General features: G+C 40.9%; 1 protein-coding gene across 7 annotated transcripts in view; it reads right to left on the reverse strand.

Annotated features, from left to right (window-relative positions):
- Window positions 1-268: 268 nt before the first annotated feature.
- Window positions 269-14,538, reverse strand: part of elavl2 (ELAV like neuron-specific RNA binding protein 2) — an 87,109-nt gene continuing 72,839 nt past the window's right edge. For 6 of the 7 annotated variants that reach the window (XM_052459263.1, XM_052459264.1, XM_052459262.1 and 3 more), the window contains 3 exons: window positions 13,762-13,987; window positions 11,662-11,700; window positions 269-1,638 (listed from right to left, as the gene is read on the reverse strand). In XM_052459263.1, coding sequence (XP_052315223.1) covers window positions 1,308-1,638; window positions 11,662-11,700; window positions 13,762-13,987 — 596 coding nt within the window. In that variant the 3' untranslated portion in view covers window positions 269-1,307. The remainder of the gene's footprint in view (window positions 1,639-11,661; window positions 11,701-13,761; window positions 13,988-14,538) is intronic. The other variant, XM_052459266.1, reaches the window with a different exon arrangement.

Consider the following 14,538-nt stretch of genomic DNA (forward strand, 5'->3'; position numbering starts at 1 on the left):
TGCTAGCTAAATAGTCAACATAAAAAAGGACTTCTTTACACTAAAGTCCAGGAGTAATCTTCCCCATCGTTCATTCAAACTAGTTTACTTATTAATCAGCTGCCTTCGTCAGCATGTCCTCTTCCTCCTTTCATACAAAGTAAGGTACAAACCTTTGTTTAATATAAAGACAAGATGGAGTAAATTATATAGTAAGTACACCACAAACCACCATGAGCTCTGTCTGAAGGGAATTCTTTAGGAAGAACTGATTTTTTTTTATCCCTCCCCCCCCTTTACGTTTGAAGATATTTCCAGTATAATTTTGCATGCACTTTTGCAAATAAACCTTCGTATTTTGTTTTCTGTCTGAATTTCCAAATCAAAAAAAGTGAAATGGGAGTTGCTCGTCATAATAGCCGGGATGATAGGACAACCACACAGATGATTATACAAATGAAACCATCACTGCCATTGATTCTAGAATCGAATGATGATACAAAGATCTCAAAAAGGGTATCTTTTTACATCAGAAATCTCTCCAGAAATGTCAACCACTGCAAACTTCCTGGTAAGGTGTCATATGAAGATATTTCTCAAAGTATCCAAGTCAAAATATTTTTTTTTTCCCCCAGGTCCAGTAAAAAGTTTCTCCAAATTTGTCTTTTTATAAAAATAGATGCTTTTTAAACCCACATCAAAGAGGTTCTTAGCTCTTTGGCAAGGTACTGCTTTAAGACATTTTTTTGTGTGTTTTTCTCCATTAACTTTTTACAATAAGCAATATTATGCAGCCAACCAATAACTAACTAACTCATATTACAATAAACATAATACTAACATTTTTTTAATATATATATTTTTTTTAAACGGAATAAATCAAAAATAAATACTTCGTTAAACCACTTAAGACGCAAAAAGCACCAAGGCAAATCAAGACACAGAAAAAACAAACAAAAAAAAAAATATCACTACACATGCCTTTACAAAACTTCCAGTTTTTTTTTTTTTACAGCAGATGTGCAACAAAACAAAAAACAAATAAACAACCCTTTAGTAACATTTTAAAAGGTCCAGCTTTAAAGACAGGCGTGAAAACCTGCAGTATTTTTTTCTGGTTTTACCACAAAGTATTTTATGAAGTTTTAAAGCCTAGCAATGAAGGAAAAGAAAGAAACACACTTTCGGACGCTAAATATAGTTTCCCTTCGTAACACTGATTTACAAAGATGTTTTTACTAACGTAGAAAGTTTTTACGGTCGGTAGGTTTCCATTTTAGGTTTTTCCATTTTCTGTAGAGTTTTCTATAAACAATCCGAGACGGAGATTAGGCTTTGTGCGTTTTGTTGGTTTTGAACGAGACTTGCAGAACTCTGTCCCCGAGACGGTATCCGTTTAAGCTAGCGATGGCCATGGCTGCCTCGTCGTAGTTAGTCATGGTGACAAATCCGAACCCTTTGCACTTGTTTGTGTTGAAGTCCCGGATGACCTTGACGTTTGTGACGGCGCCAAACGGACCAAACATCTGCCACAGGATGCTTTCGTCTGCATCCGGAGCCAGGTTATAGACGAAGATGCACCAGCCGGTGCCCGCGTGCCCTGGGATGTTGATGCCAGCCAGGCTGGTCACCCCATCGATGGCCATAGGGGAGAACCGGCTGTAAAAAAAACAAAACAAACAAAGACAAGCACGAGTCAGTACAAAACCCAGACAGCAGACAAGCATCATTGAAGGTGGTGACAGTAATATTTGTCATGAAATACAGTACAGCATTTCAGTGACTTTTCATTGAACTCATTAAATAGCTTTTAGGTTTATATAACTGCACAAAAAACTAATATGTTCACTTGACACAATCACTTTTAACCAAACCACATTTAAGGTTGAGCCAAAACATACCTCATTTAGGGATGACCATTTGTCAATTTCGCTGCCGACAAAACTGACCCTCGTTAAAAACCAGTCAACAGTAAAATGAAGTGACCAACAGAAAATACTAAAATCAGAGACCTGTATATAAATGACATGATGCTTAATGTTTCCCGACCCAAGGAGGAAGGCAGGTGACAAGCTTAGGCCCCAAATAAGCCTATAGAAACGCAAATGAGCTTATTTCTGGACAGATTTTGGGTGAGCATGAAAACCTCTCGCTTCGCCCTCTCTGATACTATGCGTGTATACATGGACTGGACAAACAGCTTAATAGAAACCAGCAACATTAGCAAGCCTATCGGTCTTAGTTAAAAGGCTATATAGCCTAGTATTAAGCTATATAGCCTAGTATTAAGCTATATAGCCTAGTATTAAGCTATATAGCCTAGTATTAAGCTATATAGCCTAGTATTGAGCTATATAGCCTAGTATTGAGCTATATAGCCTAGTATTGAGCTATATAGCCTAGTATTGAGCTATATAGCCTAGTATTAAGCTATATAGCCTAGTATTAAGCTATATAGCCTAGTATTAAGCTATATAGCCTAGTATTAACCTATATAGCCTAGTATTAACCTATATAGCCTAGTATTAAGCTATATAGCCTAGTATTAAGCTATATAGCCTAGTATTAAGCTATATAGCCTAGTATTAAGCTATATAGCCTAGTATTAAGCTATATAGCCTAGTATTAAGCATGTCAAAACGCAACGGAGAGGAAGACCACGTTCTAAAAACAACACAACACGAGTAATTCCATGTGACATGAAAATCTCAGTTAGAAATATTAGAGGAATCTAATACCAAACAACTACGATGGGTTGCTAAGACGACCAGGATTGTGACTTTGGCTTCTGGACAATGAAAGAACGTTGATCTGAAAACCAATAGAACAGGAGAGAAATGCAGGTTGAAACGGCATAATAAAATAATAATAATTGCCTCCACGTTTCTGTGGAAGGACTTTCACAAGGCTACTTATTTCAAGCAAATTAAAACATTGAGGTTTCAAAACAATTACACTGCCTCAAGCTCCCAGTGCAAAGCGGTCAAGCAGTGGGTGATGCGCTGAGAGTCAACGGTAGGCAGGCTATGGTTGCAACCCTATTCAGTCGAATGGGAGGCGAGGTAAAATTACAAGTTGAGACTGAAAAATAATAAATAACTCCTTTAAAAAATAAAAAAAAATCATGACCATCAAAGTTAACATTCGATTGCATCTAGAAATAGTTATTTGTTGTGCAATGACTGGGCTGACCAATGACTGGGCTGACCAATGACTGGGCTGACCAATGAATGGGCTGACCAATGAATGGGCATACAAAAGCAGACTTCACTACAGTAGCCTACAGACCTTTTGAAGATCTACGCTGGTGCGGTCTGACAGTTGGTAGACTATTCCTCTACTATAACTAGTCTGACAGTTGGTAGACTATTCCTCTCCTCTAACTAGTCTCTGTCTGACAGTTGGTAGACTATTCCTCTACTATAACTAGTCTGACAGTTGGTAGACTATTCCTCTACTATAACTAGTCTGACAGTTGGTAGACTATTCCTCTCCTCTAACTAGTCTCTGTCTGACAGTTGGTAGACTATTCCTCTACTATAACTAGTCTATCTGACAGTTGGTAGACTATTCCTCTACTATAACTAGTCTGACAGTTGGTAGACTATTCCTCTACTATAACTAGTCTGACAGTTGGTAGACTATTCCTCTACTATAACTAGTCTGACAGTTGGTAGACTATTCCTCTACTATAACTAGTCTGACAGTTGGTAGACTATTCCTCTACTATAACTAGTCTGTCTGACAGTTGGTAGACTATTCCTCTACTATAACTAGTCTGTCTGACAGTTGGTAGACTATTCCTCTACTATAACTAATCTGTCTGACAGTTGGTAGACTATTCCTCTACTATAACTAGTCTGACAGTTGGTAGACTATTCCTCTACTATAACTAGTCTGACAGTTGGTAGACTATTCCTCTACTATAACTAGTCTGACAGTTGGTAGACTATTCCTCTCCTCTAACTACTCTGACAGTTGGTAGACTATTCCTCTCCTCTAACTAGTCTCTGTCTGACAGTTGGTAGACTATTCCTCTCCTCTAACTAGTCTCTGTCTGACAGTTGGTAGACTATTCCTCTACTATAAATAGTCTCTGACAGTTGGTAGACTATTCCTCTACTATAACTAGTCTGACAGTTGGTAGACTATTCCTCTACTATAACTAGTCTGACAGTTGGTAGACTATTCCTCTACTAAAACTAGTCTGTCTGACAGTTGGTAGACTATTCCTCTACTATAACTAGTCTGACAGTTGGTAGACTATTCCTCTCCTCTAACTAGTCTGACAGTTGGTAGACTATTCCTCTCCTCTAACTAGTCTGTCTGACAGTTGGTAGACTATTCCTCTACTATAACTAGTCTGTCTGACAGTTGGTAGACTATTCCTCTACTATAACTAGTCTGTCTGACAGTTGCTAGACTATTCCTCTCCTCTAACTAGTCTCTGTCTGACAGTTGGTAGACTATTCCTCTCCTCTAACTAGTCTCTGTCTGACAGTTGGTAGACTATTCCTCTCCTCTAACTAGTCTCTGTCTGACAGTTGGTAGACTATTCCTCTACTATAACTAGTCTCTGACAGTTGGTAGACTATTCCTCTACTATAACTAGTCTGACAGTTGGTAGACTATTCCTCTACTATAACTAGTCTGACAGTTGGTAGACTATTCCTCTACTATAACTAGTCTGACAGTTGGTAGACTATTCCTCTACTATAACTAGTCTGACAGTTGGTAGACTATTCCTCTACTATAACTAGTCTCTGTCTGACAGTTGGTAGACTATTCCTCTACTATAACTAGTCTGACAGTTGGTAGACTATTCCTCTACTAAAACTAGTCTGACAGTTGGTAGACTATTCCTCTACTAAAACTAGTCTGTCTGACAGTTGGTAGACTATTCCTCTACTATAACTAGTCTGACAGTTGGTAGACTATTCCTCTACTAAAACTAGTCTCTGTCTGACAGTTGGTAGACTATTCCTCTACTATAACTAGTCTGACAGTTGGTAGACTATTCCTCTACTATAACTAGTCTGTCTGACAGTTGGTAGACTATTCCTCTACTATAACTAGTCTGTCTGACAGTTGGTAGAATATTCCTCCAATTTGTAAGTCGCTCTGGATAAGAGCGTCTGCTAAATGACTTAAATGTAATGTAAATGTAAATAACTAGTCTGTCTGACAGTTGGTAGACTATTCCTCTACTATAACTAGTCTGTCTGACAGTTGGTAGACTATTCCTCTACTATAACTAGTCTGACAGTTGGTAGACTATTCCTCTACTATAACTAGTCTGACAGTTGGTAGACTATTCCTCTACTATAACTAGTCTGACAGTTGGTAGACTATTCCTCTACTATAACTAGTCTGACAGTTGGTAGACTATTCCTCTACTATAACTAGTCTGACAGTTGGTAGACTATTCCTCTACTATAACTAGTCTGACAGTTGGTAGACTATTCCTCTACTATAACTAGTCTGACAGTTGGTAGACTATTCCTCTACTATAACTAGTCTGTCTGACAGTTGGTAGACTATTCCTCTACTATAACTAGTCTGTCTGACAGTTGGTAGACTATTCCTCTACTATAACTAGTCTGTCTGACAGTTGGTAGACTATTCCTCTACTATAACTAGTCTGTCTGACAGTTGGTAGACTATTCCTCTACTATAACTAGTCTGTCTGACAGTTGGTAGACTATTCCTCTACTATAACTAGTCTGACAGTTGGTAGACTATTCCTCTACTAAAACTAGTCTCTGTCTGACAGTTGGTAGACTATTCCTCTACTATAACTAGTCTGACAGTTGGTAGACTATTCCTCTACTATAACTAGTCTGTCTGACAGTTGGTAGACTATTCCTCTACTATAACTAGTCTGTCTGACAGTTGGTAGGATATTCCTCTACTATAACTAGTCTGTCTGACAGTTGGTAGACTATTCCTCTACTATAACTAGTCTGTCTGACAGTTGGTAGACTATTCCTCTACTATAACTAGTCTCTGACAGTTGGTAGACTATTCCTCTCCTCTAACTAGTCTGACAGTTGGTAGACTATTCCTCTACTATAACTAGTCTCTGACAGTTGGTAGACTATTCCTCTACTATAACTAGTCTGAAAGTTGGTAGACTATTCCTCTACTATAACTAGTCTGACAGTTGGTAGACTATTCCTCTACTATAACTAGTCTGACAGTTGGTAGACTATTCCTCTACTAAAACTAGTCTGTCTGACAGTTGGTAGACTATTCCTCTACTATAACTAGTCTGTCTGACAGTTGGTAGACTATTCCTCTACTATAACTAGTCTGACAGTTGGTAGACTATTCCTCTACTATAACTAGTCTGACAGTTGGTAGACTATTCCTCTACTATAACTAGTCTGACAGTTGGTAGACTATTCCTCTACTATAACTAGTCTGAAAGTTGGTAGACTATTCCTCTACTATAACTAGTCTGACAGTTGGTAGACTATTCCTCTCCTCTAACTAGTCTCTGTCTGACAGTTGGTAGACTATTCCTCTACTATAACTAGTCTGACAGTTGGTAGACTATTCCTCTCCTATAACTAGTCTGTCTGACAGTTGGTAGACTATTCCTCTACTATAACTAGTCTGACAGTTGGTAGACTATTCCCCTACTATAACTAGTCTGTCTGACAGTTGGTAGACTATTCCCCTACTATAACTAGTCTGTCTGACAGTTGGTAGACTATTCCTCTACTATAACTAGTCTGACAGTTGGTAGACTATTCCTCTACTATAACTAGTCTGACAGTTGGTAGACTATTCCTCTCCTCTAACTAGTCTCTGTCTGACAGTTGGTAGACTATTCCTCTACTATAACTAGTCTGACAGTTGGTAGACTATTCCTCTACTATAACTAGTCTGACAGTTGGTAGACTATTCCTCTCCTCTAACTAGTCTCTGTCTGACAGTTGGTAGACTATTCCTCTACTATAACTAGTCTGACAGTTGGTAGACTATTCCCCTACTATAACTAGTCTGTCTGACAGTTGGTAGACTATTCCTCTCCTCTAACTAGTCTCTGTCTGACAGTTGGTAGACTATTCCTCTACTATAACTAGTCTGACAGTTGGTAGACTATTCCCCTACTATAACTAGTCTGTCTGACAGTTGGTAGACTATTCCTCTACTATAACTAGTCTGACAGTTGGTAGACTATTCCTCTACTATAACTAGTCTCTGACAGTTGGTAGACTATTCCTCTACTATAACTAGTCTCTGACAGTTGGTAGACTATTCCTCTACTATAACTAGTCTCTGACAGTTGGTAGACTATTCCTCTACTATAACTAGTCTCTGACAGTTGGTAGACTATTCCTCTACTATAACTAGTCTCTGACAGTTGGTAGACTATTCCTCTACTATAACTAGTCTGACAGTTGGTAGACTATTCCTCTACTATAACTAGTCTGACAGTTGGTAGACTATTCCTCTACTATAACTAGTCTGACAGTTGGTAGACTATTCCTCTACTATAACTAGTCTGACAGTTGGTAGACTATTCCTCTACTATAACTAGTCTCTGACAGTTGGCAGACTTTCTCTCCTAAACTCAAAGAAAAGAAACATCCCTTTTTCAGGACCTTGTCTTTCAAAGATAATTCGTAAAAATCCAAATAACTTCACAGATCTTCATTGTAAAGTGTTTAAACACCGTTTCCCATGCTTGTTCAATGAACCATAAACAATTAATGAACATGCACCTGTGGAACGGTCGTTAAGACACTAACAGTTTACAGAGGGTAGGCAATTAAGGTCACAGTTATGAACACTTAGGACACTAGAGGCCTTCCTACTGACTCTGAAAAACACCAACCAGAAAGATTCCCTGCTCATCTGCGTGAACATGCCTTAGGCATGCTGCAAGGAGGCATGAGGACTGCAGATGTGGCCAGGGCAATAAATTGCCATGTCCGTACTGTGAGACACCCAAGATAGCACTACAGGGAGACAGGACAGACAGCTGATTGTCCTCGCAGTGGCAGGCCACGTGTAACACCTGCACAGGATCGGTACAAGTTACACCAGGAACACACAATCCCTCCATCAGTGCTCAGCCTGTCCGCAATAGGCTGAGAAAGGCTGGACTGAGGGCTTATAGGCCGGTTGTAAGGCAGGTCCTCACCAGACTTCACTGGCAACGTCGTCTATGGGCACAAAACCACCGTAGCTGGACCAGACAGGATTGGCAACGGTTGCTCTTCTCTGACGAGTCGTGGTTTTGTTTCACCAGGGGTGATGGTCAGATTTGCGTTCATCGTCAAAGGAATGAGCGTTACACCGTTGCCTGTACTCTGAAGCAGGATCGATTTGGAGGTGGAGGGTCCGTCATGGTGTGTCACAGCCTCATCGGACTGAGCTTGTCGTCATTGCAGGTAATCAACGCTGTGCGTTACAGGGAAGACATCCTCCTCCCTCATGTGGTACCCTTCCTGCAGGCTCATCCTGACATGACCCACCAGCATGACAATGCCACCAGCCATGCTGCTCGTTCTGTGTGTGATTTCCTGCAAGACAGGAATGTCAGTGTTCTGCCATGGCCAGCGAGGAGCCCGGATCTCAATCCCATTGAGCACGTCTGGGACCTGTTGGATCGGAGGGTGTGGACTAGGGCCGTTCCCCCCAGAAATATCAGCGAACTTGCCGGTGCCTTGGTAGAAGAGTGGAGTAACATCTCACAGCAAGAACTGGCAAATCTGGTGCAGTCCATGAGGAGATGCACTGCAGTACTTAATGCAGCTGGTGGCCACACCAGATACGGACTGTTACTTTTGATTTTGACCCCCACTTTGTTCAGGGACACATTATTCCATTTCTGTTACTCACATGTCTGTGGAACTTTGAGTTTCTTTCAGTTGTTGAATCTTATGTTCATACAAATATTTACGTTAAGTTTGCTGAAAATAAACACAGTTGACAGTGAGAGGATATTTTTTTGCTGAGTTTATAACTAGGCTCTGACAGGTAATAATCCTCTCAAATTAGGCTCTGTATGCTGTGCGAGTGATAGATAAAAATGCATGAAGATTAGCAAAAATACACACGTCAATTTAACTTCACTAAATTATGCATATTAACCCAAAAGCAAATGTATTTTCGGTGACTAACCGATTAAACCACCATAACCCTACTTTCTCATTGCCACTTTACCACCTTAAGGGGGGAGAAGAAAAAAATGGGATACTTCCTAAAGAGCACAGTGGAAGAATTTCCTGAAAAACCAGGAAGGAAATCCCACCATAAGAAATTAGATTTCAGGTTACAAAGACAATAATGAAGTCCCCTGAAATCTCAGCTCGTAGGTAATCGTGGTTTTGCAGTTTGAGAGAGAGAGCGAGAGAGAGAGAGAGAGAGAGAGAGAGAGACAAAAAGCAAAGTGCACAGGAGAGCATGAATTATTTCCGCAGTTGTCAGATGAGATGAGCTGCTTCAGTTGTCCTCTCTGGGAACATGCATCATGACAGGTGTGTCACGGAACCAAGACACCAGCCCACGAGCAGTAAGAAATCACAAGTCTACCAGTGAAGGAAAGGAGAGCCTTCAGAAGGGTTGAACTTCAATCAGACTTCAGGAAGAAATGAAGCGGAAACAAAATGCCAGATTGGAGTCAAGTTCCTGAGAGGCGGCTGACACTGCCGTCTCGGGTGTTTAAAAACGGGACACGATTGTCAATAATGGATCAAGGTAAGAGCGCGAGAGGTAGAGCGCACGTGCAAGAGAGAAAGGCAGAGTGAGAGCGAGAGAGGTAGAGCGTGCGCGCAAGAGATAAAGGCGGAGTGAGAGCGAGAGAGAAAGGAGGAGTGGGAGAGGCAGAAAGAGTGCCCGGGCTTATAGGATCAGGTAGGCCACTCACTGTCTGACATGTGACCCCTTCACTGGCATCTCTCCTGCCAGCGTGAATCACCCTCAGAACCCAGCAGCGTGTTAACCCCTGACCGGCTCTCCTTCACACACACACAGGTTGACCCGCAGTTCCCACGGTGATATCCGTGGGGCGAGTCGAATCCCGAAAAAAAAACAACTCAGAAAAACATCACGTTCTTGTGTAATTTCTATCTATAGGCTACATTGAAGTTTTTGTTTTCATTCGTAAAGTCTATCTGGTATTAGTGAGTGAGTCTGGGCTTTAGAGAATAACTGTACATGGGGCCCAGTAACCTACACACCAAATACTTTTGGGAACGAAGAAGAAAAGGTTCATGTCCATCCACAGAGGTAAAACAAAAGGACAACGCCAACGTTTAAGTCAATAAGAGAAAGCCTGTGGAATGGAGAGTTGAAGAGAAGGGAGGGTCAGAACAGTAATGTTTGGGGAAGGATTTTAAGGGGTAAAAGAGGATGATGGCGGTGCCTATTTTTATGTGTGATGATTGTGAGGCGCTATACGAATTTAACAATCAAGATGGGGGACTTCAAATAGGCCTACGGCACCTTAAGGGAACTGTAGCCTACTGTTCAGATGGGTTAAAATGGAAACTGATATCTGGACACTGACTGTAGGTCTATAAACACTTACAGCCTTAATATTAACTCCTGCGGAATTAGGCATTTTATACCAAATGTTTTGACTTGGGAACAGGAGTGGGAGAAAAAGGTTTACTTTTTATTCAACATTTTTAATGTTTAGTTCATAAACATCTGTGTTGACGTGCAACTTTTAATCGGCATCATAAAAGCCGATTGAAAAATACTAAAACTAAAAATACTAAAACACATCATGGTCCTTCTGTAGCTCAGTTGGTAGAGCATGGCGCTTGTAACGCCAGGGTAGTGGGTTCAATTCCCGGGACCACCCATACGTAGAATGTATGCACACATGACTGTAAGTCGCTTTGGATAAAAGCGTCCGCTAAATGGCATATATATATAAAATATGTATCCAAGCCAAACTGGAATCTTATCAGAAACATGTTGGGTCGTTTTCAAAGCTTTCCATGACCTTACAACCGGTCAAACTGATGTCATTTTGGGCATTTTTTTTTTTTTTTTTTTTGCATTTTCTCCCCGGTCCCTTAAACGTCTTGGTTCCGCGAAAGAAGCAGAGATCACAGAACTTTACAGATGGGAACTAGATTGAAGCATTCATTCTATCATTCTGGTGAGCAAGGGTTTATTTAGTCTTGCAGGGCAACATAATGACAAAAGAGAAGCTGCATGTATATCTAAATTATAGTCAAGTTGACTAAATAGCTTTCCCCCAAAAAAATACTGGAAGTTATAGGCAGAAACATATGTAAAAATCAGGCCAACAAAATCCTGCATCCCCCTGTCAAAATCATCCCACCATCCGACTATAGCCTACAGAACATGTTCTATATTAGAGGGTTAGGGGTCGGGTGCAGCCTTCGGATTGTCACATCTAGTCGGGTGGTTGAGGAACAAACAGCTGACCCACACTCCACTAACACACACACATACACACACACACACACACACACAGACACAACCCCCCCAAAGCCCTCACACTGGGTTTACACAAAATGCCAGAATATTTGACCGACAACCTCAAAATTCTCATCTGTATGGGGTTCAGGGAACAGCTGAAAACAGGTCATGGAAAATGATCCAGGCCTCACCTCAGATGGAAAACACCCAATGTGTTCCAAAGAATTTCCTAATGCAAAACTGCAACTGTAGTAATAGATGAATTACCTCTTGACTCCATATGCCATGTTTAGCAGATTGTCCAACCTGAAATGAAAGTGGAGTTCAGTTGTAGCAAATACTACACAGTCTGCAGAACATTGATGAAGATCAACACATTCATAAAAGAGATACGCAATGAGCATATGTTGTTTTCAGAGATCGTCTCTCATAATTGACTGGCTGACGCGAGCTAAGCAATTTAACTCGCTGGGAATCCCCTTGGGAAATTACATCCAAATGGCCTTGTTTACATTGTGTGGTATAGATGCACTAATGTTGATGGAGAAAAGAACAAGCGCATGCCATTATATGCTTTAACAAGAAAAATGAAAAGAAATACAAAACCATCGTGCACTACAAAAGTGCAACACGTGAAATGTAAAAAAATATATATATCATTTAAAAAGGGCAATTTTTAAAAAATGAGTCACTAGGGAAGATAGAGCGTCTGCTAAATGACTTAAATGTAAATGTAAATGTTAAAAGTCCCAGTGCAGTCAAATGTGATTTTCCTGTGTTTTATATATACAATTCCACACTATGAAGGACAGAATAATACTGTGGAAATGATGATAATGACATTTTTGTGTTTGAAAAGACCGCCTGGATTCTCTGCCCGTTTTGGTGGGACGGAGTTATGGCTTTGCATAGTGACCACCAATCACCATGCAGTAAATGAGCTAAATGACCAATAAGAGAGAGTTCCAAACCTCGACCAATAACAACAAATGTTCTCTCTCGTCATGCCCACTCAGTCCTGGCTAAAGACTTTTATTTTTTTTTTACATTTTTTATATCACTTTAATTGAAAACAAAAATTACATTAAGGTACTTAAATAATTCCCCAGAAGTAGTTTGATTATTTTATTTTTATTGATTTATTTTTAAGGCTGCATTGTCCCTTAAAATAAATATTCAGCTTTCATGATAGTTAGAATACACTACATTTCTTATACCAAGACTGACACAATTGTGCATTTGGACAGCTCAATAAGAAGTCATTCAGCAGCAGTAGGAAGAGTGGCAATACAAAACATAAGCCAATTAGGTTTTTCCTTGAGGTGGGGGGTGTTTTAATGACCAGAATACTAAAATCCCTCAGACCCACATTCAACAAGATTAGATATTTGCAACAGGAGGAGTACAAAGTAAAAATGTGAAGAGCGTAATTATTTTTGATTAACTCTGGTATGTTTTGATAGTCAGTAAAAACAGAACGTTATAGCGTCATGCAGTCTAGAGTATTTCAATGTAAAATGAGACAATTCAAATTAGGTTTTTAAAATGTTTTCCCCCAGAGGAATACATGGATTTCATGTCATTCTAGGTAGGCTATGACTTAGCTCTAATCATAAACGCAGTAGGAGGGTTTGTTTTTGGTATACCCCTTTACCTGAAGCGCTGTGCCTGCTATGGTAGGTGGGTCTGTTTTTGGTATACCCCTTTACCTGAAGCGCTGTGCCTGCTATGGTAGGTGGGTCTTTTTGGTATACCCCTTTACCTGACGCGCTGTGCCTGCTGTGGTAGGTGGGTTTGTTTTTGGTATACCCCTTTACCTGAAGCGCTGTGCCTGCTATGGTAGGTGGGTCTGTTTTTGGTATACCCCTTTACCTGAAGCGCTGTGCCTGCTATGGTAGGTGGGTCTTTTTGGTATACCCCTTTACCTGACGCGCTGTGCCTGCTGTGGTAGGTGGGTTTGTTTTTTGGTATACCCCTTTAACCTGAAGCGCTGTGCCTGCTATGGTAGGTGGGTCTTTTTGGTATACCCCTTTACCTGACGCGCTGTGCCTGCTATGGTAGGTGGGTTTGTTTTTTGGTATACCCCTTTTACCTGAAGCGCTGTGCCTGCTATGGTAGGTGGGTCTTTTTGGTATACCCCTTTACCTGACGCGCTGTGCCTGCTGTGGTAGGTGGGTCTGTTTTTGGTATACACCTTTACCTGAAGCGCTGTGCCTGCTGTGGTAGGTGGGTTTGTTTTTGGTATACCCCTTTACCTGAAGCGCTGTGCCTGCTGTGGTAGGTGGGTTTGTTTTTTGGTATACCCCTTTACCTGAAGCGCTGTGTCTGCTATGGTAGGTGGGTCTGTTTTTTGGTATACCCCTTTACCTGAAGCGCTGTGCCTGCTGTGCGAGGGGTCCGGGGTACCTTCGATTGGGCGACTGGTACAGCTGGGAGAGCAGAGCCTGGCTCGTCTTCTGGCTGGGGTTGTTGGCGAACTTCACGGTGATGGGCTCTGTGGCGCCCGGTGGCTTCTGGCCATTCAGGCCCTTGATGGCTTCTTCTGCTTCGATTCGCCGGTCAAACCGGATAAAACCCACCCCTCTGGAGACACCTGGGAAACACAAACATCATGTTTAGACAGGTGGCAATATTGTGGCGCTCTCTGACTTGGTTAGCTACACGTCATATTAGTAAGTAAGCCTAGTTTGAGCCAGAACTGTGGAAAAGGTGAGACATCCTGACGTACAAGTACACCGCCTGGACAGGACACGAGTGAAGACGCTAGTTGCCAGGACCGTGAATAAGAAACACTGCTAGTTTATTGCAAGGCAATGTGAAAAAAAAAAAAAATTTTAAAACTGTATAACAGACATTTGTGGTCGACCTGGGTCATCAAAACATCAACCCTTCAACTGCTATTAGAAAATGTCGTTATTTTTCAAAAATCAGCACAACAAATCCCATAAGGCAACGATATCATTTAGTCAATAAGCTAACTGATTGAACCAATCCGCAGACGAAGAAGCATGAATAAGATTCCTTCTCCAAAACCCACTGTTGGCACACATTCTTACAAGAACAAAAAATGTAAATTGTATTGGCAACAAATTACATTTGGAAGCCTCGTCCCTAACCCTTGACTGAATATTATACATTTCTACA

The sequence above is a fragment of the Oncorhynchus keta genome, chromosome 13, assembly GCF_023373465.1.
Source record: "Oncorhynchus keta strain PuntledgeMale-10-30-2019 chromosome 13, Oket_V2, whole genome shotgun sequence".
NCBI lineage: Eukaryota > Metazoa > Chordata > Actinopteri > Salmoniformes > Salmonidae > Oncorhynchus > Oncorhynchus keta.